The sequence below is a fragment of the Rutilus rutilus genome (assembly GCF_951802725.1).
Source record: "Rutilus rutilus genome assembly, chromosome: 3".
Taxonomy (NCBI): Eukaryota; Metazoa; Chordata; class Actinopteri; order Cypriniformes; family Leuciscidae; genus Rutilus; species Rutilus rutilus.
The window spans coordinates 59,009,891-59,037,625 of NC_140211.1; the positions used below are offsets into that span (position 1 = coordinate 59,009,891).

The following is a 27,735-nucleotide window of genomic DNA, read 5'->3' on the forward strand; positions in this document are numbered from 1 at the left end:
ACCCCAAATATATCGATCTATATTTGTGATGACTGTTGCTAACTTTATTGAATTTTGAAAAACTAAATTGGGGCTGCCATTTAAAAGCCTGACCTTATACTGTTTATTTATCAGTGATATTCCTACAATTTATGTGTTTGTTACATAAAGTGGGACCTTGTGTGTGTTTACCAATTCGCTTGCTTTGAATTCCTAAAAATGTCCCACACAGTAGCGGCCTTAGCTATGTTTTACGCGCTTCGCTCGAAACAGAAAGGGCCTCCGCTTGCACTCGAAAAAGAGCTTTGTCCCTGAATAAATCAGCGTTTTAAACGAATCCTGTGAATGATTCAACGACTCGCTCAATAAAACAATGTTTTGCTGCCACCTACTGGTGTAAAACATGTAAAACATTGTAAAACTGATGTAAAACATTACATTTTAGCTGAGCGAGTGAGGAAGACTAAAGACGACTGTTTCTTTGAATTGCAGCCAGTTGAGAACCACTGCTTTATGAGACATCAGTTCACTGAAGATGATTGATGACATGTGTTGTCTATACCACAGATAATTTGCATGAGTTCTCTCAATGTACAGCAGTGACTTTTGTTTTGTCTGTCACCCCTGAAGCCAGAGAATCTTCTGCTAGCCAGCAAACTAAAGGGCGCCGCGGTGAAACTGGCGGATTTCGGTCTGGCTATCGAGGTGCAGGGAGACCAGCAAGCCTGGTTCGGTTCGTATTCAACAAATGCACTGTGCTAACAAGTCAAAATGGTCATAATCAGAGAACATATGCTTATCAATTAATATTCATGTAGCTAAGACGTTACTCTGAAAAAAAGAAAGAGGTGAATATGGTTCACTTCTATTTTAATATTTCTCTAATCTGCATATTCCACATAAACCACGACATGCTCATTCTTTTCTGGAAATGCTTGAGATGCTGAGACAATTAAATTGTATTTCACGATGCAAAACTGACAGCTATTTCCATAAGTTGCTTCACAACTCTTCTTTGGTGATGTTAGTGCATGTCCATCCCTGTTTTGGGACAGTATAAAGACAGTGATTTTATTATTTTCAAATTATGTAAGATTGAAAAATGCACAGAAAATGGCTTGTATCAATCGGACACCTTTTAGTCGATTATTAATCATCTTTATCTAAGTAGCTTTTGCCTCTTTCCTTCTTGTCTAAAATGGATTTAATCACAGAAAGTTTTCCGCAGGTGTTGTGTAATTAGTTTTACTTTTGGACAAACCCTGATCTTGTTCGCATTTAATTGCACTGATCTCTGGGGCTTTTGCTCTCAGCCCCAGTTCTCTCTCATTATGGGCTTCTTCGCCTCTGGTGTTTGATGGGACGTCAGGGACTGAAGATATTTTAGAATTAGGCTGCAATCCAAAGACAAAAATGCCTTAAGTAAATTGTACTTAGGATAATTCAGGGGGAGCTCATTTTGTAGACTGTTTAAAGGAGAAAAAAAAAAGTGAACTCGGTTAAGTTAAAATGGGGTCGTTCTATTATTATTATTATAATTTTTTTTGGTAGGGTTTGCTGGAACACCGGGCTATCTCTCTCCTGAGGTGCTGAGGAAGGAGCCGTATGGCAAACCGGTGGACATGTGGGCATGTGGTGGGTAGATTTAAGTTAAATTCAATTCACATTTATTAGTATAGCGCTTTTCACAATACACATCATTTCAATTTACAGTGATCTGTTATCAGAGGAAACGGTCTAAGTCAGGGGTGCCCAATCCTGCTCCTGCCGATCGACTGTCCTGCACAGTTCATCTCCAACCCTAATCAAACACACCTGAAGCAAGCAATTAATGTCTTTAGGGTCACTTGAAAATTAAAGGCAGGTGTGTTTGATTAGGGTTGGAGATGAACTGTGCAGGACAGTCGATGGCAGGAGCAGGATTGGGCACCCCTGGTCTAAGTGATGTATTTCAGAAATGCACATATACAAAATCACAGTTAGCGAAAAATTTATTAAGTTAAACAATGTAATAATTTAAGGCTTAATTTAACATTCTTTGCATAACAGATTCTTAGCCTTGTATATCTACTGTAGTTGCACTGCAAGTTCAAAACACTAAGATTCACATATTATTATTATTTTATTTTTTTTGCTGTATAATTATAACTGAACTGGCTGGAAAACAACTAATACATATACTTGCATGTTCATTAAGTGCATTATACGTTAGCATGCTTAACCCTCTGGTGCTCTTCGGCCAAAAAATCTAATGTTTTTATTTGTTTATATTTTACTTAATCGTACGAAACTTGGTAAAGGTTTTGGCACTTGCTTTATGAACACACACACACACACACACACACACACACAAATCATGGACTTGATTGGAAAAGGTTAAATGGTCCTGAAGGAAATAGGCTTGTGCTTCTCTCAGTCAAAAATTCGAAATGAACGGGAAACGAGTTTCCTCTAGTGGAAGCGTCTGGTACTGCGCCCAAACAAAATCACACTGAAAGCTCATTTCTTGAGATATCAACCTCAAATGTGTAACACAACTTGTTTAGATTTATGGCTTTGATTTTTAGCGCAGTTTTGGAGTAAAACGGGTTTTGGAAAATATATTTCATTAAAAAAATTTCAAATCGTATTTTTGTGCATTTTTATAACAATAAATGAACAATTCTATACAGTAACTTTTTTTAAGTTCACTTTAAAAAAAAAAAACTTTTTTCACTTCAGCAATAATCTGAATGTAAATCATTGAAATGTCATCTAAAATGTCTTCTTTAAAAAGAGACCACGCTTCAGTCTGTGCTCCAAAACATTTCATTTTCAGGTCTGTGCTCAAAAAGTGAATAGCTACTGCGAAATATAATTTAGTACCATAAAATCTCAAATAATATCAGTTAAAAAACATTATCAAACATGTTTGATCACCACTCGAAGAACACCAGAGAGTTAAATGTTTAATTCTGAACGAAGAGTTGCAGTTTGATAGAAATACACACGTTTTATACAATCTAAATAAAAGCCTTTTCATCAAATGTAAAGCTTGCCGTTGCAGTGAGCGTTTAATAAACTGTGAAATGAAATCCAGAAGAGAGTGAATGAAATCATGAGGAACCAGTTTGCAAATTATGTTTTCTATTCTTGCTGGAATTGCAAAACCATTGAACGTTTGTCATTTGATGGGCAATCAGTTGTGTTATTGAGCTTTAAACCGCTGGCCGGCCTTACTTAGTTTTAAAGCCCAGTTAAAAAATCACACTGGTAAAAACACGGCCGCATTAAATGTACAAAATATGTCTGTTAATATCCATAATCATGATGATTTATACACTTTTGGTGATTTCTGCACCCCAGATGTCTTCCAGCCAATCAGAATCGAGTATTTAGACAGACCACAGTGTCAAATATAATAACTTGTGTGTATATTATATATTAATATCATATACTTCATACATGTTTGTTGGATAGGTGTGATCCTTTACATCCTCCTGGTGGGCTATCCTCCTTTCTGGGACGAAGACCAACATCGACTCTATCAGCAGATTAAAGCCGGCGCGTATGATGTAAGAGTCCTGACCCATAACTTCTCTGCTGCTATACCTGATCATAATACCAGCTATACACTCATACAGTTAATAAAGAGAAAGACTGCATATCTTACATCTATAGGTTTTGATCGAGGCAAATCATACTTTTCCATCGGATCGGGAATATTCGGGATATTATTTTAATCTTATATCTGCTATTTAACAGTTGAGATCGTTCTTTAATGCTGATCTAACAGCAGAAAACACTGCAAACCCCAGTTGTGCAGGCGGGGCATGTTGTCACACTGTGTTACAATGAGCCCCTATTACAACTATTATATTATATTATATTATATTATATTATATTATATTATATTATATTATATTATATTATATTATATTATATTATATTGTATTGTATTGTATTGTATTGTATTGTATTATATATATTATATTATATTATATTATTTTATACTATATTATATTATGTTATACTATATTATATTATATTATATTATATTATGTTATACTATATTATATTATATTATTCTATATTATATTATATTATATTATATAATATTATATTACTTATATTATATTATATATATTATATTATTTTATACTATATTATATTATGTTATACTATATTATATTATGTTATACTATATTATATTATATTATTCTATATTATATTATATTATTCTATATTATATTATATTATACTATATTATATTATATTACTTATATTATATTATATATATTATATTATTTTATACTATATTATATTATATTATGTTATACTATATTATATTATATTTATATTATTTTATACTATATTATATATTATTCTATATTATATTATATTATACTATATTATATTATATTACTTATATTATATTATATATATTATATTATTTTATACTATATTATATTATATTATGTTATACTATACTATATTATATTATATTATGTTATACTATATTATATTATACTATATTATTTTATACTATATTATATTATTTTATACTATATTATATTATGTTATATTATATTATATTGTATTGTATTGTATTGTATTATATATATTATATATATTATATTATATTATGTTATACTATATTATATTATGTTATACTATATTCTATTATATTATTCTATATTATATTATACTATATTATTTTATACTATATTATATTATTCTATATTATATTATACTATATTATGTTATACTATATTATATTATATTACTTATATTATATATATTATATTATATTATTTTATACTATATTATATTATGTTATACTATATTATATCATATTATGTTATGTTACGTTATATTATATTATATTATTATATATTATAGACTTGACTTGACTTGACTATTCTATACTATATTATATTGTTATATTATTTTATACTATATTATATTATGTTATATTATATTATATTATATTATGTTATATTATATTATATACTTTTATGAATTCTATTGAGAAAGCATGAGAAAAAGGTGAATAAAGACTGAGAGTCGATGTTCAGAAATGATTAATTATCATTATGTTTTGAACTATGCTGTATAGCTGTGTTTTGCGGTGTGTTTGTTGTCAAAATCAAAAATTATGCCATTATTTTATATGAAAAAATGAATAATTGTATTTTATTGACACATTTATTTTAGTTTGTCTTGTACATTTTTGGGATTAGTTCAGATAACATTTTAATCTGTCATATGGTCATGCTATGGGGCATGTTGTCACATTTCACTTCCATTTCTTCAGGGTAAATCAAGAAAAAAGTAAACACTGTATTAATGAAATAAAACCCCATAACTGTACTAGACGTGTGTGAGATTAATGTGGGGGAAAATAAATACTCTGAACCCGAAGTAGGTTTACACAAACTGAGAAAGTCCAAAAGTGTTGTTGTGTCGTCCGGCAACTATAAACCTCGTCTTCTGAACGCCTCTCTCTGTTATTCATCGACAGGAATCACAGAGTTATTGAAGAAAAGTCAATTATTATGAGACGAGATGTTACAGGGCATCACTAGACCAATGAAACGTTCACTGTGTGTTCCTCGTCAGTGGTTTTAAAACGTCTCACACACTCACTTTCCTGTCAAGCTGATGATCTGAATCAGGTGTGTGTGTGTGTGTTCTTTCCCTAGTTTCCCTCTCCTGAGTGGGACACAGTGACACCAGAGGCCAAAGATCTGATCAACAAGATGCTGACTATAAACCCTGCCAAACGCATCACAGCAGCTGAGGCTCTCAAACACCCCTGGATCTGTGTATGTACATACACACACACACACACACACACACACACACACACACACACACACACACACACACACACACACACACACACACACACAGGCTCTCAAACACCCCTGGATCTGTATATGTGCACACACACACACACACACACACACACAGGCTCTCAAACACCCCTGGATCTGTGTATGTACACACACACACACACACACACACACACACACACACACACACAGGCTCTCAAACACCCCTGGATCTGTGTATGTACACACACACACACGCAATGAATGAAAATTGATATAAATATACAGTATATACATGCAATATGATAAACAAAACACATCTTAATCCTGTTTTATGTTTTATTTTTGCCTACAAAGAGAGATTTTAACTGATAGATCTTACAATAGTTGTTAATGTCTTGTTTGTTCCCCTGTTTGCATGTCAGCAACGCTCCACAGTGGCCTCCATGATGCACCGCCAGGAGACGGTGGAGTGCCTGAAGAAGTTCAACGCCAGGAGGAAGCTTAAAGTGAGAGACACACACGGTTACTTGGCCATCGAAATGAGAACGTTGGTTTTTATGTTAAACTAAATATGTTGGCTTGACAAAGATCTACTATTTAAGCTCCTTCTTCTTCGTCTTCTTCTTCTTCTTCTGAGACCAAATTCATGCTAGAAACATGCTAGCAACATTTTAAATAATGCCTAGATGTTACAACTTGCTAGCAATGTGCTAAATCATGTAAGTAATGTACTAATTTATGAAGAAACATGATAATCATGCTAGCACCATACTAAATAATGCTAGCGAAATGCTAAAATATCCTAACAATGTGTTAAATCATGTTAGAAAAATGCTAACACAGTGCTAAATCATGTTAGCAACATGTTAAAACGTGTTATCAATGTGCTAAATCATGCTAGCAACATGCTAGCACCATACGAAATAATGCTAGCGAAATGTTAAAATATCCTAACAATGTGTTAAATCATGTTAGAAACAGGCTAACACAGTGGTAAATCATGTTAGCAACATGTTAAAACGTGTTGTCAATGTGCTAAATCATGCTAGAAACATGCTAGCACCATACGAAATAATGCTAGCGAAATGTTAAAATCTCCTAACAATGTGTTAAATCATGTTAGAAACATGCTAACACAGTGCTAAATCATGTTAGCAACATGTTAAAACGTGTTATCAATGTGCTAAATCATGTTAGCAACATGCTAGCACCATACGAAATAATGCTAGCGAAATGTTAAAATATCCTAACAATGTGTTAAATCATGTTAGAAACATGCTAACACAGTGCTAAATCATGTTAGCAACATGTTAAAACATGTTATCAATGTGCTAAATCATGCTAGCAACATGCTAGCACCATACTAAATAATGCTAATGAAATGCTAAAATATCCTAACAATGTGTTAAATCATGTTAGAAACAGGCTAACACAGTGCTAAATCATGTTAGCAACATGTTAAAACATGCTAGCAATGTGGTAAATCATGTTAGCAACATGTTAAAACGTGTTGTCAATGTGCTAAATCATGCTAGAAACATGCTAGCACCATACGAAATAATGCTAGCGAAATGTTAAAATATCCTAACAATGTGTTAAATCATGTTAGAAACATGCTAACACAGTGCTAAATCATGTTAGCAACATGTTAAAACGTGTTATCAATGTGTTAAATCATGCTAGCAACATGCTAAAACCATGTTAAAACATGCTAGCAATGTGGTAATCGTGCTCGAATCATGCTAGCAACATGCTAAATCATGTTAGCAATGTCCTAGAAAAAGTTAACATTTTGACTAAAAGCTTTTCAAAGTTACTTCAAATTTTCAGACAAGGCTTTTGTCAAGCCAACTTCAAAGTTTGTCATCAATGCTGACTAATCATAACCACTCCAGGGTCCTTCAAACAATACCATGACATTAACATCATGACAACTTTAAAGTTAAAGTTAAGTTAAAGTTAGGGTTAAGTTAAGGTTGAAAGAGACTTTAAAGTCATCTTGAAATGGCAAGCCATTTTGCTTCCATAATCTGATGTATATCCATGCGAATCAGGATATTAATTGAGAAAACAGTGTGGGGTTGGCTGTGAGCCAATAGAAATGAATAGAATTGTGAAAAGAAAGTCACTAAAAGAGATGTTTGGAGGGTAAGGGTTAAATTTCGATGAAAGATAATGAAGATCAGAAACATTAGGTAAATAAATCATGTACATTTTTGTTTCATATTTGGTGCGATAGCCTGAATGGCATGATTCTCAAACATGACATGCTCTAAGAGGCTGGATTAATTGTTATCCACTAGCGTTGACTAATGTGTTACACAGTGTCCGAGACTCACGGTCGAGTTGAGCTTTTCCTCTCTGTTCTCTCGGACTGTTTTAGGGTGCGATCCTCACGACCATGCTCGCTACACGAAACTTCTCAAGTAAGAAACTCTCTTCACTTTACTGTACATTTGCTATTTAATAGTTGTTTATTCATTGAATCATGTAAAGAATTTGGAGTTATGCTCTTTTTATGCTTCAGAAGTTGTAAAACATGTCAAATCTGATAGAAGATTTAATAGTTTTAATTGGAGTTGGGCTGCAAGATTAGTTGATTTAAGGTCTAGGATTTAATGAAATAAAATTGTAGTGTCCATGCACTGTATATTTCCAAGTGGATGGGTTATTTCAGTGTGGTTTTTGCCTTATTGTGCTAATAGCTTTTGATATCAAAGCAGCAACATTATATGTATCATCACGCTTCAAATTGCAATCACGATATGTATCAAAATAATCACAATATATACTTTTTTCCAATCAAATTGTGACTTTTGAGTAGCATTTCCCTTTTCAGTGTCTTATTACAAAGTCAGTTTTTTAACTCTACTGACACAAATAAATATTTCATATGCTTCTCAATCATATTTCATTATATTATGCAAATCTTTGATTACGATTCATTCAGAGGTTTTGATTTCGAAGCCAGTGGATCATGAATGCGTAACGCACAGTGATTAAAACTGTGGATTCTTATTTTAGACTATTTTCCCCCGAATCCTTTCCTCTTTTTATCCCTCTTTATGTTCACATTAATTTTTGCGTTTCACTCAACAGGCAAGAATCCATACAAGAAGCCTGATGGTGTTAAAGTAAGTTAAATAAACCTAAGTATTAAACTTTGACACATATGTGTGTTTGCCTGGTGTATGATTAAACGGGTGAATAGGTAGGAATGATCTGAATAGTAAAAACATTATCAACTGGATTTGTGAGTATTATTTCGGTGTCTTAACTTCCACCCATTAGTACTTACAACTGATTTGCGTCAGGATCATAGAAGCTGATGCTTCTGTTTGGTTATAAAATTGTCATTTTAAAGAGATATTACCAGATACCAGATTTTTTTTTCCTTAATACATTTCTGAAAGTAAAGGGCCCATGTCCCCCAGTTATAATGGTTGCTACACCCCTGAGCTAGACTATAGGAGAGACTCGAGCTGCATCTAGAGACCAGCATTTATCTAATACGTCTCACAGAGACTTGGGGTTGAGCTGTTTTGACTTGGGCCAGTTAGTAACCAAACTGTTAAAATGCCTTAGAAAATACCATTGCAAAAGTCAAGTCAAGTCACCTTCATTTATACAGCGCTTTAACAATATAGACCGTTTCACAGCAGCTTTACAGTGAGAATAGGAGATTACAGTAACAGATTGTTTTGGCTTTACAGCAGCTCTAGAATAAAGTTATTGTCCAGATAAAGTTAGTTTTGATTGATTGATTCACATCCATTGCAAAGATCATTAGTTATTAACTTAGGGGCCGCTAACACGACACCGTTTTAACTGAAAATAGAAAACCTTTAATGTGTTCTGGCCGTTCATATGCATGACGACGGTGTTTTGTGGCTAAAGACCATGACTTAAGTCCTAATCTGTAATATTAATGGCCATGTCACACAGGATAAGATATCTCAGTAAAACTAGCAGAATTAACTCGATTTGCGCACCACCCTCACCGTTCTATCGGCACGCGCGTATTACGTTGCTTCCTGATATCGTGCGCAAACACATATAACCTATATTTTTATATATATATATATAGAAAACAGTTCGGTCTGGTCGAACAATGTATATGTATATACAGTATATCTCTTTATAAACAGTTCTCTTTGTCTACATACTTATTTGGTGCAGTATTCTTATTATTAAAGTCCCCCATGTAGTCAATAATTGTATCCCTTAAAACTCATCTTTGATCACTAAAATGACATATAAATGTTTTTTCCTTAAATGCCTTAAAATATCTTGACCTTGCCTCATTTAGTATGCGCGGTTCTATGAATATGCAAATGAGCCCCGCCTCCACTCACTCACTCAGCTCAGAGATCCACTGGTTGACGATCACACGTTGATCTGATTGGTTACAAGGTAGTTTGTGACGTCAGAAACACCAGCGATTTCAAAGCGTGTGTTTGAGACTGTCTTTGGTTCACTGCAGTTTTAAGGAGGAAATACTCAGCAATGGTGTCGACTTATGAATTTACACATGGTTTGTCTTAAAGCATATTAAAAACACCACATAGACACATAAACAACATTAAACGCTGGATTTTCACCACAGGGGGACTTTAACATAATACAAAAATGTTCAGTTCAGAAATAGTTCAGACTCTTCTGTTCTTGAGGTCAGGCATTCGGGGTCACTGAATAACCTTATCTTTATCTCTCACTCTCTAATGCACTGCTCTCTCTCTAGCTTATAGACACTAACATCACCTAACACATGTGTCGTGCCTTTCAGAACCTGTGAAATCTGTGCTTAATGAGTCTTAAGCCAGGTGCACACTGTACGATTTTTTAAATATTAGTCTACTTTTACGATTGTTGCTTGTCAGATTGTACGAACGTGATCCTCGCTGTAAGTCATGTCACACTGTAGGATCTCTGTTAGGGATTGAAATGGAGGCTACAAAGAAATCTCTAACGTTCATTTTGGTCATGGCTTGTCTTGAAAAATTAAGACAATTTGACAGTCCTCATTGGAGAATCACTGCAGGACTGTGAGTCAAATCTCAAATTTGATCGCAACGGTCATTAATCGGCTGTTGGTGAACATGTCAAACTAACGATCAAAGACTTCAGATTTTAGTCTAGGAATATTTTAGGATTTGCAAAATTTGCCAAAATCGTACAGTGTGCACTCGGCTTTAGATGAGTTTTGGAACCGTGTTCCAGTGTATATTTTAGCAGTTGCAAGTTGGAATTATTAATACATTACGCAGTGATATGGAAATCTGTAAGGTATGAAAACTTACGTAACCAGTCTACACCCAATTTCGGGGCCAGTTCCCCATCTGGCTATACAGTCAAAATTGTATTTTGAAAGTAATTAAAAGTAAATATAGCTGCAAGCAGCAGTTTAGGGGCCACACACAAAAGAGGCATGATGAGGAGTTATGCAAATATGGCCGGGAGCATCAGAACTGTAACAATGAGTAATTAAAGACATTTTCAGATTATTTTAGTTCAAATGTTTGAAAAATCCTAAATACAATCAAAACATTTTCAACAAATGCCTCGTCAGTAGGTTGGGGCACAGATTTCTAAGGTTTTCCTTCCTTTCTGACATTATCAGGATGGACAATATGCACGTTGCCACGTATATAAACTACCCCAGCGCCCCTTTTGGTCACTTGTATGACATCCCAATGAATCAGAGTACATCAACTTTTCCAAGCCTGGGCACCATGTGGCTTGTGGAAACTTTGGGTTTGTCCTTTTAACGGAGATCTTTGATTAGTTTCTCTGGTCTTTCTACAGAGATTATGGAGACCAATTTGAATTCAAGAGGTCCTTCTATAAGGAGTCTCTATGCTTTCAAGTGGTGGCTATTTGTGTCATGGTGCAGAGAGCACAATCTGGATCCAGTTCAGTGCTGGTGTTGCTTTAGGAGTGTTGTTCTGTGGGCACAACCATAACTACACTGTGACATAACAGTGACATCAACACTAAGACAACTACTACAAAGTGTATGTTAGAGGCAATTGCTGCTGAATATGCACCAGTTGAGTTTGTTTCTTTGGGTTGGCATTCACTTGTTTCTCGTTTCATGTGTGGGATTAGACTGCTGAAACCGTTGTATCCTGCTTGTGTTCCTTCTGGAAGTAGACCTGTAGTCCTAGAAGGTTTAACAGGGCCTCCATTCGAACCACTCGAGTCAGCTTCAGACAGAATTATGACACTTAAGAGGGTTTTGTTGTTGGCTTTGACATCCCTCAAGAGGAATGCTTTACAGGGCTTATTGGTGAGCCCATTCTTTATGGATTTTGCTCACAGCCAGGTTTTTTTTGTGACTGATGTTAGGTTGCCTACCTTTGAGTCACAGGAGACTGAGACTTTGTCCTGTGAGGGTATTACAAATTTACAGTTATCACATGAGCCAGTGGTGTAAATCTGATCAGTGCTTCAATTGTTTCATTTGTGAAAACGCAATGAAACATGCCGAATTGGGCAGACATAATTTTGGCCAAGCTGTCATACAAAGCCGTCAATCACCAGCCTATAATTCAGTCAATCACTGTGGCAAGTGTAGGCTGTATTATTACTGTCTACTGTATACTGTCTACTGCAAGCAAGGATTAAAATTAGTTGGGGATTTTTATTAAAATGGCTAAATCTGTCCAATTGACATTGCATATTGCTCACTTTCTGGATTTAAATGTCCGCATAATTATTATAGAATCTAAACAAAATAATAAATATATAATTGTGCGCCTGTGAGTACAAAAAGGGTGCTTGTAATACACGTCATCAACTCTTTTGTCTGAAGTAAACATTCAGGCAAGCCCTAGGCATGATTGCATCCTTCTCAGGGAAACAGGGTTAACTTTGGAAGTGGAACTTCGACTCTGTGTCACAGAGCTGACGCTATGGGGAACCAATTCCCACTACGCCATGCTGTGGGAATGCCTGCCTTAGTAAGCTTTGAATATGCACTAAAATAATGGGCATAGCATAAATTGACCCTAGGTATTACTTAGCCGTTGTCAGAGTGTGTCAACCCCAAAGGCGCATCCAAATTGACTCATATAGACTGTATAGTGGCGCCACTCCCTAAGCCAATATCTTTCAATTGTAGAAGATACCCAAGAAGATTACAAATTTACAGTTATTTACAGTTTTACAAATATACAGCTCTATAGCAAGGGAAGTCCCTGCCTTTACAATCATCCTCCCTCCCATGTGGGACAGGCGTCAGCCTTATAAGGCCTCAAGAGCAGAGATCTAAGAAAAAAATGGCTCAGATATGTCAAAGCCCTTAGGGAGTAGCCTACCAAAGGGAGAATATCAATTATGACCTTCGATATTACCTCTACTTCCAGGGGGAGAATGCAACCCTCAAGTTCATCAGAAGGGATGCAAACAGGAAAGCGGCATAATATAATTGCCATAGACTCTTGTCATGAAACTCAACCCCTAGGGAAACCACAGGGGAGCTTCAGCTCTACTTAAATCCTGCATCTACATATGCCGGCATGCATAATCAATCACTGCTCAGTTTTCAAAATGAAACAAGGACCAGAAAGAGCAGTTCCAGATTTCTGTTTTTCCCTACCAAATACCTGCTCCATTCATGTTCTGATTTGGTAATGGTTGCTTTCAAATGGTTGCTTTCAAATCAAAATGAGCTACAGCATTGCTCTAGACCAGAATAGATAGCACCTTCTGGCAGTACTGCTGAGTGGAATTGCAAAGTACACAAGCCTGTTTTGCCTCCCCATATGCCTTGCCATGAGCCACAAGATGGTAAGCAGAGGAGGCGACCAGGCTTGAACATCGTGGAAAAACTTCTGGTCAGACTCCGCCCACATTCCACCTACAAACCCAGCTGTCGATCCCACCCCGCGGCAGCCTTGGGACCCGAACTGCGAGGTGTAGATGCATTCCTCAAGAGAGTCAAGCATGGCTGGAGCTTTCCACAGCAAACTCGTCACAAAGAATGCATTAAACTCCCTCAAGAGCCAGTGTTCTGATGATTTGTGCTACCCGCTCAGATTGTGCTACCCCAGATTCTGCTATTAAAACAGATAGGTAGCACAAATCAATAGCGAAAAATGTGTCCATAACATTCATACCTATCCCTACCTTAAAACTACCTGTCCTTGCCCATCCCTACCCTAAACCTACCTGTCCATACCTAACCCTACCCTAACCCTACCTGTCCATACCTATCCCTATCCTAAACCTACCTGTCCATACCTATCCCCAAGGGCGTAGATTTGGTTTGAACATTGGGGGGGTTGTAATGTTTAATATAGTTAAAAAAATTGTTCTGCATATTTTTCATGTGATCATGGTATAAATATTGGGGGGGTTATCTCCCCCCCACAAATTACGCCCCTGCCTATCCCTACCCTAAACCTACCTGTCCATACCTATCCCTACCATAAACCTACCTGTCCATACCCATCCCTACCCTAAACCTACCTGTCCATACCTATCCCTATCCTAAACCTACCTGTCCATACCCATACATACCCTAAACCTACCTGTCCATACCCACCCATACCCTAAATCTACCCGTCCATACCCATCCCTATCCTAAACCTACCTGTCCATACCTATCCCTACCCTAAACCTACCTGTCCATACCCATCCATACCCTAAATCTACCCGTCCATACCCATCCCTATCCTAAACCTACCTGTCCATACCTATCCCTACCCTAAACCTACCTGTCCATACCCATCCCTACCCTAAACCTACCTGTCCATACCTATCCCTATCCTAAACCTACCTGTCCATACCCATCCATACCCTAAACCTACCTGTCCATACCCACCCATACCCTAAATCTACCCGTCCATACCCATCCCTATCCTAAACCTACCTGTCCATACCTATCCCTACCCTAAACCTACCTGTCCATACCCATCCATACCCTAAACCTACCTGTCCATACCCATCCATACCCTAAATCTACCCGTCCATACCCATCCCTACCCTAAACCTACCTGTCCATACCTATCCCTACCCTAAACCTACCTGTCCATACCTACCCCTATCCTAAATCTACCCTTAAAACAATGCAAATATATTGTTGGTAGCACAATCTGATAGGTAGCATGATCCGTCAGTACAGCGGCTCCTGAAGACAAAAAAAGCTGATGACGTGTATTACAGGCACCCTTTTATACTCTCGTGTGACGTCATGAACTGCCGTCTGCCAATGATTTCTTGGCATGTGTTTACACGTGTTTCAGACACCGGTCTCGCTGATAGCATCCCCATAGTATCAACTCTTGTCTACAACATTGAAAGGGAAGTAACAGAGCTTTGTTTATAACATGTTTTTCCTATTGTATATGCTGTGATCATATCTTTCCTTTTCATGAATGAGAGGATAATAAGATTATTGTTGCTAGATGTTTTGCTCCATTTCAGTCAATTATGCAGTAGCATTGGCACAATGAGAAATGCATCATTATCTAGTAGCATGGCGATAATAAGGTTTCATTTAAAAGAAAAAAAGAAAAGGAAGCCTAACTCTGCAGCGGTTGTGATGTATAACAATAGCATTATTCACTTAATTCTAAAAGTTCAGTGTTTATATGTAGACTGCACACTTTTCCAGCTCTATATGTATATGAGCCCACCCTTCATCTTTTTTGTAGAACTGTGTATTTTACTTGAAAACATTGCAAGTTATAACAGCTCAACCTGAAATGTTATAAACATATTTGTAGTCAATGACACATTATAAGAAGATTATCGGTTTTGAATGCAAAAAGTGGCATTAACATTTGACCTCCTCTAACTGTGTAGAACATCCATGTTTTAATATCATAAGGATCCAAGCTTAATGCCTGCAAAATGTATTACATGTCTGCTTCAAATCCTCTGTGGTTTTCTGATTTGTTTTTTATTGATCCCGACAGCATAATATGGGCACTTTAATTAGCATAACAAGATTGAAACGAGCAGTGACATGATTATTACTGAAGCTGAAATATTATATTCAGGATTACCTTCAATTCAGTTTGATTTCAGTCTCTGTAGGGAACACTGTTTGTATTTAATTGGTCTGTTTGTCTCAAAAACACATGTATAATAAAAGAAAAACATAATAAGTGCCTAAAGGGAAGAGAGGCATCATTTGATGCCAATGAAAAGTCTTTGCTGCTTCATGCTGTTTAATGATCCTGTGAATTAACTGTATATGAAACTCATCTACAGGATTTTTTCTTTCTCAGAGTCACACATTTATGCCTGATAAACTTTTGTGGCTTTTAAATAACTTCTGGTTTACACAGCATAATTCAGTCAGAAGTTTGTGCATTGTGTAAAATGTCCTTTTGCATAAAAGACAGTTGCCATCTGGTTATTTGACAGTCCATTTTGCTGTAGTTGAGGAATAGTTAATTGTTGTCATTTTGATAAAATATGCTAATTAACTATTCCTTCAACATCCAGGTAATGCAAGCTGTGTAATTTCAATGATTTGCTGGTCTAAAGCTTTGCTTGTCTGCCTCTGTCCACCTATAGATCAACAACAAAACCAGCGTAATCAGCAGCCCTAAAGAACCCTCTCCTGCTCTGGTACTTTGTCTGTATGACTGTTTGCTTTTTCTTCCCGTTGGCTTCACATTTCTCATTTTTAATGTTACCTTTTTTCTTTGTTAGAACTGCCTTTCTCTGTTCAATTCACGCTCACTTGTGTAAAATCCTGCATTAAAGTCCCCCTGTAGTCAATAATTTTATCAAACTCATCTTTGATGAAAAATGACATATTTAAATGTTTTCCTCATGCCTTAAAATATCTTGAATGTAACTCGACACCCTTGCCTCATTTAGTATGCGCGGTTCTATGAATATGCAAATGAGCCCCGCCTCCACTCACTCACTCAGCTCAGAGATCCACTGGTTGACGATCACACGTTGATCTGATTGGTTACAAGGTAGTTTGTGACGTCAGAAACACCAGCGATTTCAAAGCGTCTTTGGTTCACTGCAGTTTTAAGGAGGAAATACTCAGCAATGGTGTCGAATTTACACATGGTTTGTCTTAAAGCAGATTAAAAACACCACATAGACACATAAACAACATTAAACACTTGATTTTCATCACAGGGGGACTTTAAGATAATGCAGTCAGTCAAATAATTACCAATGTCTTCTTGAAAGTGCGACTATGTATTTATGTATTTATTTTGATTTCAAGTGTGGCCTATTTAATATGTCAAGCAATCGTTGCCATGACATAAATTTGTACAGTGGACTTGAGTACTATTGAATTGTTTGAATGCAACATACATGATTTTCTCCACCTGTTCGTGAATTTGACGTACGAATAATTTAGTACGGGGTTTCATAAGAGTTTTGAACCTTTTTATGTTCTTAAAATTTTGGAAGGTCCATTTCATATGGTGCTGAGTGATAGCGTATAGCGTTTGTCCGGTACTCGTGTGTTTGCTAACTGAGGATTCTTTCCTAGTGCATACATGAACTAACCAACACGCATCACTGAACATACAAGTTAAGAGTGTGAAGATATAGTCAACAGTTTATTTTGTATGGCTGTATTGATAAATGCTGGACCCATTGGTGAGTTTTTTTGTTCTAGACATTTCCTACACTACCAGTTAAAATTTTTTCACACATACTAACTCATTTATTATTATTTCTAATTAATTATTCTTGATATATTAGTGGTGCTTGTGAAGCGAATACCAATTCTTCTTCTTCCTTACGTACAAATTTCGACACCTAACTCATCCCGCACCAAATAATGAGTTCTCAAATCATGCTGCTTATCGAGGACAACACTGAGTTTTAGAAGCGATCAGGCTTAAGATTTTCCATGGGAAAAATCCCATAGACTTAACATTGGACAGAACTTTGTGACATCATATCTCCGCTTCAGAAGGTCGTAGAGACTTGGGAGTTAGCTTATGTCACTCAGCCTAGCAAGCAGCCAATAGCAACCAGTTCCAGCACCTTAGAAACCACCCCATAGACTCCCATTGAATAAGAATGAGATGGATATCTCTGGATCAGAACATTGTAGAGATACTGGGGTTGTCTCTTTCAACCCAGCTCTCAGTAGACTTTTGGTATCATTCTGAAAAATGTCTAGCCATGCCCTAGTAACCATTTAGAGCATCCTAGCAACCGTATAGTAAATTAAATGAGCCATCCCAGACAGCAACATAGTGTTGGCCCAGATCCAGCCCACATCTGGAACATGTGGATAACACATATATCAGATGTGGGCCGGATCTTGGTCGCGTGGAATCCACGTGTATCAGATGTGGGCCGGATCTGGGCCGTGTTGAATCCACGTGTATCAGATGTGGGCCGGATCTGGGCCGTGTTGAATCCACGTGTATCAGATGTGGGCCGGATCTGGGCCGTGTTGAATCCACGTGTATCAGATGTGGGCCGGATCTGGGCCGTGTGGAATCCACGTGTATCAGATGTGGGCCGGATCTGGGCCGTGTTGAATCCACGTGTATCAGATGTGGGCCGGATCTGGGCCGTGTTGAATCCACGTGTATCAGATGTGGGCCGGATTCTGGGCCGTGTTGAATCCACATGTATCAGATGTGGGCCGGATCTGGGCCGTGTTGAATCCACGTGTATCAGATGTGGGCCGGATCTGGGCCGTGTTGAATCCACGTGTATCAGATGTGGGCCGGATCTGGGTCGTGTTGAATCCACGTGTATCAGATGTGGGCCGGATCTGGGCCGTGTTGAATCCACGTGTATCAGATGTGGGCCGGATCTGGGCCGTGTTGAATCCACGTGTATCAGATGTGGGCCGGATTCTGGGCCGTGTTGAATCCACGTGTATCAGATGTGTGGCCGGATCTGGGCCGTGTTGAATCCACGTGTATCAGATGTGGGCCGGATCTGGGTCGTGTTGAATCCACGTGTATCAGATGTGGGCCGGATCTGGGCCGTGTTGAATCCACGTGTATCAGATGTGGGCCGGATCTGGGCCGTGTTGAATCCACGTGTATCAGATGTGGGCCGGATCTGGGCCGTGTTGAATCCACGTGTATCAGATGTGGGCCGGATCTGGGTCGTGTTGAATCCACGTGTATCAGATGTGGGCCGGATCTGGGCCGTGTTGAATCCACGTGTATCAGATGTGGGCCGGATCTGGGTCGTGTTGAATCCACGTGTATCAGATGTGGGCCGGATCTGGGCCGACACTGTTGCTGTCTGGGTCACGTTTTCTAAAATAGAACCTCATTTTAGAATAACAGTGAATTCATCAAATCTCTGTAAAAAATCACAAATGAAAGTATTAGAATTGAATTCAGCCATTCTTTATTTAGATTGCAGCTCTCGCTCAGTCTGTTCTTTTCTCAAACTGCTTCTCAAGGTGCATTCTGGGACGCTTTTAAACATGAAATGCTGGACGCCTGTGTTTCCTTCATGAACTCATCAATTACAATAATTGTTTTCTAAAGGAATTTATGTATATATTATGTACAATTCATATGTGTCTACAAATCTAATGTCATTTAAGCACAAGCTAGTAACATCAAAAGCATTTAAGTTGATAAGCTAAGAATGAGTAACATAAATTCAGTCAAGTTTATCCAAGTATTTTGACTGATATATCAGTTATATCAGTCTACCTTTTTTATCATTGGGTATACATTGTATGAGATGGAAATCAGTAGAAAAAATAAAAGTTATAGGTAATTGTCTGCCATACATTATCTGTTAAGTTTACAGATATTTTCTTTAGCTCTAACCCAAAGGACAACACAATGCATAATTCCAAATATGTGTAAAAAACCTGTAAAATATCAGAACGGAACATTTCTTCATACCAACGCTGTATTTTGGCCTCTATTTTACAGTCTATTTTTACACTTTGGTATTTTCAAAAACACACAGCTTGCCTTTCAATCAAAACCTGCTCTTCTCACTTCTTTGTGCGTTTCTGTTGACAATTGCTTCAACATGATTGTGATAAAAATGAGAATTTTAATAATCAAAACACAACAAAATGGTCTTTTCAACTCAGTCATTTGAACGATTAGTTAATTCACTTTTAATTCAGTTTCCTGCATGCTTGTTCCGGCTGATATCCTGTAGTGTTGCTCTAGTGAAGATGTTCTGTATTAATTACTCATATTCTCATCTCACAATTACATGACTAACTGTCTAAAGCACTGCGCTCTTCTTCCTTCCTAAAGTCCACCAAGCTTTGCTAGAGAAACTTACTTTATAATATCCAAAAGCATAGTTAATATCCATAAATGAGCAGTTGATTTACTACAGGTCAAAAACTTGAATTAAGGATGATCCTGACTTCAAATATTTAATTATTGCTTTTTTGAACATCAGCTGAATTATTATTTTTGATATTTCTGCTCATTATTACTGCTGATGTTCTTCAGTAAACACTTTCTATGAATATGGTGCACTTTGATGCCTAATTTTTTTAACATTACAGGCATTATCTTATGTATAAATCATCTACCATAATACATTTACCTAGCATGAAGTATAGATAGTTTTAACATAATAAATATAGCCGTGTCCCACATTACAATCAGTTTACATTGTAACACCTGAGAAGCATTATCAGCTTGCAAGGAAATAATGTCATTCAGTTTGCACAGATTTTGCTAATGTTTCTGTTAACGGTAAAGAATATTGTAAGAACAGCCCTGTATAAAACAGCTCTTTGTTTGGCCTTTTCTAAAGGTTTAAAACGTTTCAGGCCACATTTTGTGTCATATTTCTGGAAAGAGTCTTGGTGTCCTTTAACTCTTCATCTCTCTGCTACTGATTCTGACCTCTTGTTATTCTGTTTTATCCTTCTTTCTATCTCTACGCACTTCTTTATCAGGAGCCTCAAACTACTGTAATCCACAATCCCACTGATGGAAACAAGGTATTAAGTGATCTTGAAATATTAAGATTAAAGGGCTATAAATGTGATGAATGTTGTCTATTATCACAGTCAGACGATAGCTGTCAATAAAAATGATTCAGTTTGTAAAGTTAATAATATATATATATATATATATATATATATATATATATATATATATATATATATATATATATACACTGCCGTTCAAAAGTTTGGGATCGCTATAAGATTTTTATTTTATTTTTCAAAATAAGTCTCTTCTGGCACCAAGGCTGCATTTATTTAATTAAAAAACAGCTATTAATACAATTTAAAATAACTGTTTTCTATTTGAATATATTTTAAAATGTAATTTATTCCTGTGATCAAACTGAATTTTCAGCATTTTACATCATTACAACATAATTTACTCATCATTACACATGATCATTCAGAAATCACTCTAATATGATGATTTGCTGCTCAAGAAACATTTATGATTATTATCAATGTTGAAAACAGTTGTGTACATTTATTCAGGATTATTTGATGAATAGAAAGTTCAAAAGAACAGCTGAAATGGAAAGCTTTTGTAACATTAAACACTACCGTTCAAAAGTTTGGGGTCAGTAAGATTATTATTATTTTATTTTTTTTGGAAAGAAATGAAATAAATTAATACTTTTATTCATCAAGGACGCATTAAATTGATAAAAAGTGACAGTAAAGACATTTATAATGTTACAAAAGATTCTTGCACAGGTGCCCTGCCCTTTCATAATACTCCCAATTAATAAATAAAACAAAACGCACATTAATACCCAAGCTCAATTAAGATCAGACCACATTTAATAAGTAATAAATGCCGAAATCCAGAAATGTTCAAACAATTCACTGTCTCCGTCATACTTGTGTTTATCTCTGTGTGTTTCAACTGAGGTTTTCTTCAAATGTTTGTCTCAGTTTAGTTCACTTTATACAGTAGAAATACACTGTTCTTGCTCGGTTAGATGAAACACAATTCCACATAATCTCCAAATGTCATCACAATATACACACTTTCTGTTCTATTCAGACCAATTTTAATAAAACGTATCAAGTCGCTCGGTTTTTAACCTTCTGAAAGGGGGTTAATCACTTCTCTGACTGTTTTTACTTCTCATTTAACATGAGCCTATGTATTTATATATCTTCCTTCCTTCATTCATGTGTTTGTTCTCTCTCAGGAATCATCAGAAAGTGCCAACACCACAATTGAGGATGAGGACATTAAAGGTACAGTGAACCGAACACAGACTTCAGATCAGCAGCCTGTTCTTGCTTTACTTTATATTCAGATTCACCTCTTTAGTGAACAGTAGAAGAGTCGTTCTCACACATGAAACATTGACGTTTTTGCTTAAAAACTTTAGGGTTCGTTTAAAAAAAATGCTGCTGATCTTTCCTACCTTTTTTTTCTGCTACGAGTTTTGAGATTAGTAGTCAATTATTAGACAGATTCTTAAACGATTTCTCTCAGGCAATACATGTTGAATGCAGCGTTTCACTGTACGTATATACTGTGTCATGCTGTACAAATGGAAACATACAGAATCTGATCAACCGTTTCCTGCATGTATTATTAGTTTGGCCGACCGTACTCTATAATTTACGGTTGGTGAATATCTGTGGAGATGAAGCTTTATATTTTAAGCTTTCTTCTTCATGCCTTCTAACTTTCTGTTCCTCTTTTTTGCTATCGTGAGCTTTGAAGCTAGAACAACGGTCGTGTCCCTTGTGTAAATATCTGTAGATTAGGTTGTGTGACATAAATGCAGATGGTCATGTGAGTGTGTGTATGTGTGTGTGTGTGTGTGTGTGTGTGTGTGTGTGTGTGTGTGTGTGTGTGTGTGTGTGTGTGTGTGTCATGATATTTAATGGTATTTTCAGTTGTTATTCATTCTGATTCTAAACACCAACGGCCAGATTTCATTTCCATAATGACCAAGAGCAGCGCAAAGTCAAGAACTTGTCATATTTCACCCCAGACAAATAAATATTTTGCTTAAACAAGTTTTTTTTTGTACATGCAAATGCTTACTCACAGTTCTTAATCTTAAATCTCATTTTGTGACCTGACCATTTTCATAACCAAAATAAGATGTTATCATGTAATCACTTCTTTCATGAATAATGCATACATGTTAAACCTAAGTGAAACCTATGTAGAGATTATCACCACTCAAAAAAGAAATATGTCCATGTTGATATAAATAAATAAATAAATAAATAAATCACTATTCATTTTAAATTCCACCAAAGCTCTGAAATGGACAGTAAACTTTGCCACTGGTTCTTGCGTGTCTTCAGAACGAAACGCCATGATGTCAAACCTATGAAGAACAACTCTTTTTAAATTCCTTAAATAAGTGTAAAAGATAAATGTATTTACAACAGAGATGTTTCTGTTCCATTTGTCATTCCTTGTTTCATTCATGTCTGTTTTCAGGGGTGTAAATCTGTTATTCATCTTCTATGTCATTTCTACTCATTTTCCCCTCCTTGCTTTTTGCATTTTGCCCTCCCACTATCAATCCATTTCTAAATGTATTGCTTTCCCATCCATCCATTGATCTGCCAACCATCCATCCATTTATCTGCCAACCATCCATCCATTGATCTGCCAACCCATCCATCCATTGATTTGCCAATCATCCATCCATCCATTGATCTGCCAACCCATCCATCCATTGATCTGCCAACCATCCATCCATTGATCTGCCAACCCATCCATCCATTGATCTGCCAACCATCATCCATTGATCTGCCAACCCATCCATCCATTGATTTGCCAATCATCCATCCATTGATCTGCCAACCATCCATCCATTGATCTGCCAACCCATCCATCCATTGATTTGCCAATCATCCATCCATCCATTGATCTGCCAACCCATCCATCCATTGATCTGCCAACCATCCATCCATTGATCTGCCAACCCATCCATCCATTGATCTGCCAACCATCCATCCATTGATCTGCCAACCCATCCATCCATTGATTTGCCAATCATCCATCCATCCATTGATCTGCCAACCCATCCATCCATTGATTTGCCAATCATCCATCCATCCATTGATCTGCCAACCCATCCATCCATTGATTTGCCATCCATCCATCCATTGATCTGCCAACCCATCCATCCATTGATCTGCCAACCCATCCATCCATTGATCTGCCAACCATCCATCCATTGATCTGCCAACCCATCCATCCATTGATTTGCCAACCCATCCATCCATTGATCTGCCAACCCATCCATCCATTGATCTGCCAACCCATCCATCCATTGATCTGCCAACCCATCCATCCATTTATTTGCCAACCCATCCATCCATTGATCTGCCAACCCATCCATCCATTGATTTGCCAACCCATCCATCCATTAATTTGCCACCCATCCATCCATTGATCTGCCAACCCATCCATCCATTGATTTGCCAACCCATCCATCCATTGATTTGCCACCCATCCATCCATTTATTTGCCAACCCATCCATCCATTTATTTGCCAACCCATCCATCCATTGATCTGCCAACCCATCCATCCATTGATCTGCCAACCCATCCATCCATTGATCTGCCAACCCATCCATCCATTGATCTGCCAACCATCCATCCATTGATCTGCCAACCCATCCATCCATTGATTTGCCAATCATCCATCCATCCATTGATCTGCCAACCCATCCATCCATTGATTTGCCAACCATCCATCCATCGATCTGCCAACCCATCCATCCATTGATTTGCCAACCCATCCATCCATCGATCTGCCAACCCATCCATCCATTGATCTGCCAACCCATCCATCCATTGATCTGCCAACCCATCCATCCATTGATCTGCCAACCCATCCATCCATCGATCTGCCAACCCATCCATCCATTGATTTGCCAACCCATCCATCCATTGATTTGCCAACCATCCATCCATTGATCTGCCAACCATCTATCCATCTATCCTGCCCTTGATGTTCTTCCCATATAAATAAATCCTCCATATCCTTGGGCCAGTTTACCGCCTGTCTCCTAAAATATATAAGCGTGAACGATCTCATTCCCGTGAGTCTAGTTCTTCCTCTTCCTCCTCCGTCTCCTGGTTCTTCCCAAACATGTGTCCTGAAGAAGTCTGCTGTAACCTCATTCTCAGAGCCCTCCTGGCTCTGTACCTGCTGGTTTTCCTATCTGCCTTTTTCGCGTTCCTCTACGCCAACTCAGCAGCCGATTGTGGCCAGTGCATTATTCCCAAAGCTGCTCCCAAAAGATCTCAGCTAATCCAGAACCACGTCACCATTCAGTGTAAGTGACAGGAGGGAGACCGGGAGTCAACGCACACTTATAAACTGGTGTACAATAATGCTGAACCAACACAATCTCACGCCAGTTCAAATTTATTATACGTTTTGGCGAATTGGTGGCTCATTTGTTTGAATTCGTAAAATCTGGTTTTCATACGATCTGCTGACAGGTATGTGTAGGGTGGACCTTAATGCTTACTTTACTTTTCTTCTAATAATAGTACGTTTTCCCATGAGATTGGCTGAACCAGTAACTAACTGAAAATTACTTAAAGCATATACTAAGCAGACATTATTATTATTATTATTATTATTTCTGCGATTTGCACAGACAAGACCTCAGCTGATGTTAGTTAAGCCAAGCAATATCTTATTTCTAGATGCTGGATTCAGGTTTCTGTGAAAGCTTGTTTCTGTCACGAAATAAAATAAACCAAAAGGTAACTGCGACTTTTTTTTTTTTTCACACTTCAAATTTATAAAGTTACGATGTCAGAATTGTGAGATACAAACTTGTGATTCTGTGAAATAAAGTCGCATTTGCAAGAAAAAGTCTTTGCGATTCGCAATTGCATGTAATTTCTGACAAAAAAAAAGTCCTAATTCATAATTCTGACATTTTCTTGCAATTGTCAATTTATTTATTGCAATTTCTTGCAATTCTGAGAAAAATAACTCAGAATTGCAGGTTTATATCAGAGTTGTGAGATATAAATTCACAATTGCACGTTATAAAGTCAATTTCTGAGAAAAAGTCTGCTCACAATTATAAAATTTACTCACAATTTCGAGTTTATATCTCACAGAACTGCCTTTATTTCTCAGAATTGCAAGTTTAAATCACAATTCTAAGAAAAAAGTCAGAATTGCAAGATATAAACTCGCAATTTCAAATCAGAAAGACGCAATTAAATTTTTTTTATTCAGTAGCGGAAACAAGCGTCCACAGTTTTTTTTTTTAGCAGTAATGTGTAAAAATGTCGTGGTCTAGAACTCTTTATCGAAGAATGTTTTTAATTCCTGGGGAGGATGGAAATGGAAATGGATGGAAAAGCTGCTTCCCGAACCAGATCTGCTGGAATCATGTGTGTCACTCTACGTTTATGGATTCAGATTTCGTTGTGGGTGTGGATGCCCAGCATTATACGACAGATCCAAGCAAACAACTAAACCTTTTGTTGCCCCTATTTGTGGTGGCTGCTGGTTAACTTTTAACTTAACATGAAAGATTAAAGAAAGATATCTAAGTGATCTACACAGCTCCCCAATGACGAATTGCATTTATATTTAGACACGATCAGAAACAATTCTGTCACAGTTTAGTCTGTCAGTCTCTAAATGATCCGTAGGGGTCGGGTTAGTGTACGTATAAAAACCATTATGTCTATCAAAAGTTCCCATAAAACATGAAAACACAACTGTGTGTGTTAGTGTGTGTGTGTGTGTGTGTGTGTGTGTTTGTGTGTGTGTTAGTGTGTGTAAGACCACAAAACAAGATGCCATTCCATTTTGACAGTCTATCAGCTTTCCTCTTTCTAAAGTGTTTGTAAATTCTGTAGTGCATAATGTATAACCCAAAAATCCATTTTGCGATTACCTTATGAGCTGTGATTACCTTCCATATCTTGCTTACGATCAACTACAGTGTTCGTCTGCGCTCCCATTGGTTGTCCAAGTCTTGTGTTGCTGTTTTTCTCATTTGCATCAGTAAAATCACCAATCCTCAATTTATTAACCTGGTTGGACACAGCGAATACAAGCTTTCCACACTCTAATACCATATACTGTACCATTCTCTTTCTTGTCTTATTTAGAGTTTGATGAGTTCGAGATTTTGTCAGTGTCACTAAAGCACTGAAGCGTCTCTGCAAACATCTGTTTTGTCTCTAATCTTGATTGTAAAGGTTCCCTTGAGGTGCGGGCGAGCGATACGACGGTTAAGGAGCATTAGTGCCCTCTAGTGGCAGTACGAATAACTCATTTCAGAAAGCACAATTCCACAATCTGACTGAAAGTTTACAGACTTATAGTTCACCCAAAAATGAAAATTACCCCATGATCAGATCTACTCACCCTCAAGTTATTTTAGTTGATAAAGTTTAAAATATGGATTTTTTTCATCTACATCTTATCATCTATAATAACTGAAGAATCTGTGAGCTTGCTGTGTTTGGTACAGTATTTTCTCTGGCCTGTAAACAACATGTTTACAGACTTAATAATATTTTCACACAAATTACATTTTCAATCTCAAACCAATTTTGATCATCTTGCTCACATTTTAAGCATTCATTGAGAAGAACCGTCTCAAAAGAGTGAACTCTTTCCCATCGGGAACGCTAGTTCATATTCTAAACATCTTATAAGAGATGTAGAGTTTAGTGTCGCAACACTCCTACTGGGTTGAAAAACAGCTTGCTATAGGAAACACGGTTTTAACGATAGCACGCTATCAGAGATTATTAATAGTGTATTACTGATAGTGGCTTCAGTGCAAGAATCATAAAAAGGTTCTTACAGGCCATCCTTAAAATGCAAAACTGGGTTTTATACAATATGAAGTCTCTACTCCGTCTTTCTATTTTATGGAAGCTTGTTTCCGCCACAGAATAAAAAAATAAAAAAGGGAAAGCGACTTCATCTCACAATTCTGACTTTTTCCTCAAAATTGCGTGATATAAAGTCGCAATTGTGAGTTATAAAGTCAGAGTTGTAAGAAATAATAATAATG

General features: G+C 36.9%; 1 protein-coding gene across 11 annotated transcripts in view; it reads left to right on the forward strand.

The window, feature by feature from the left end:
* The window catches only part of camk2d1 (calcium/calmodulin-dependent protein kinase (CaM kinase) II delta 1), a gene marked incomplete at its 3' end in the record, with an annotated part of 84,720 nt that overhangs the window by 52,554 nt on the left and 4,431 nt on the right, over positions 1-27,735 (forward strand). For 3 of the 11 annotated variants that reach the window (XM_084405759.1, XM_084405757.1, XM_084405758.1), the window contains exons 7-15: positions 610-712; positions 1,531-1,614; positions 3,439-3,533; positions 5,664-5,786; positions 6,221-6,304; positions 8,182-8,224; positions 8,898-8,932; positions 20,659-20,703; positions 21,891-21,939. In XM_084405759.1, the coding sequence (XP_084261885.1) occupies positions 610-712; positions 1,531-1,614; positions 3,439-3,533; positions 5,664-5,786; positions 6,221-6,304; positions 8,182-8,224; positions 8,898-8,932; positions 20,659-20,703; positions 21,891-21,939 (661 nt within the window). Of the gene's footprint in view, positions 1-609; positions 713-1,530; positions 1,615-3,438; positions 3,534-5,663; positions 5,787-6,220; positions 6,305-8,181; positions 8,225-8,897; positions 8,933-16,328; positions 16,383-20,658; positions 20,704-21,890; positions 21,940-24,720; positions 25,006-27,735 lie in introns of all 11 variants that reach the window. The other 8 variants (XM_084405752.1, XM_084405760.1, XM_084405761.1 and 5 more) reach the window with 4 other exon arrangements.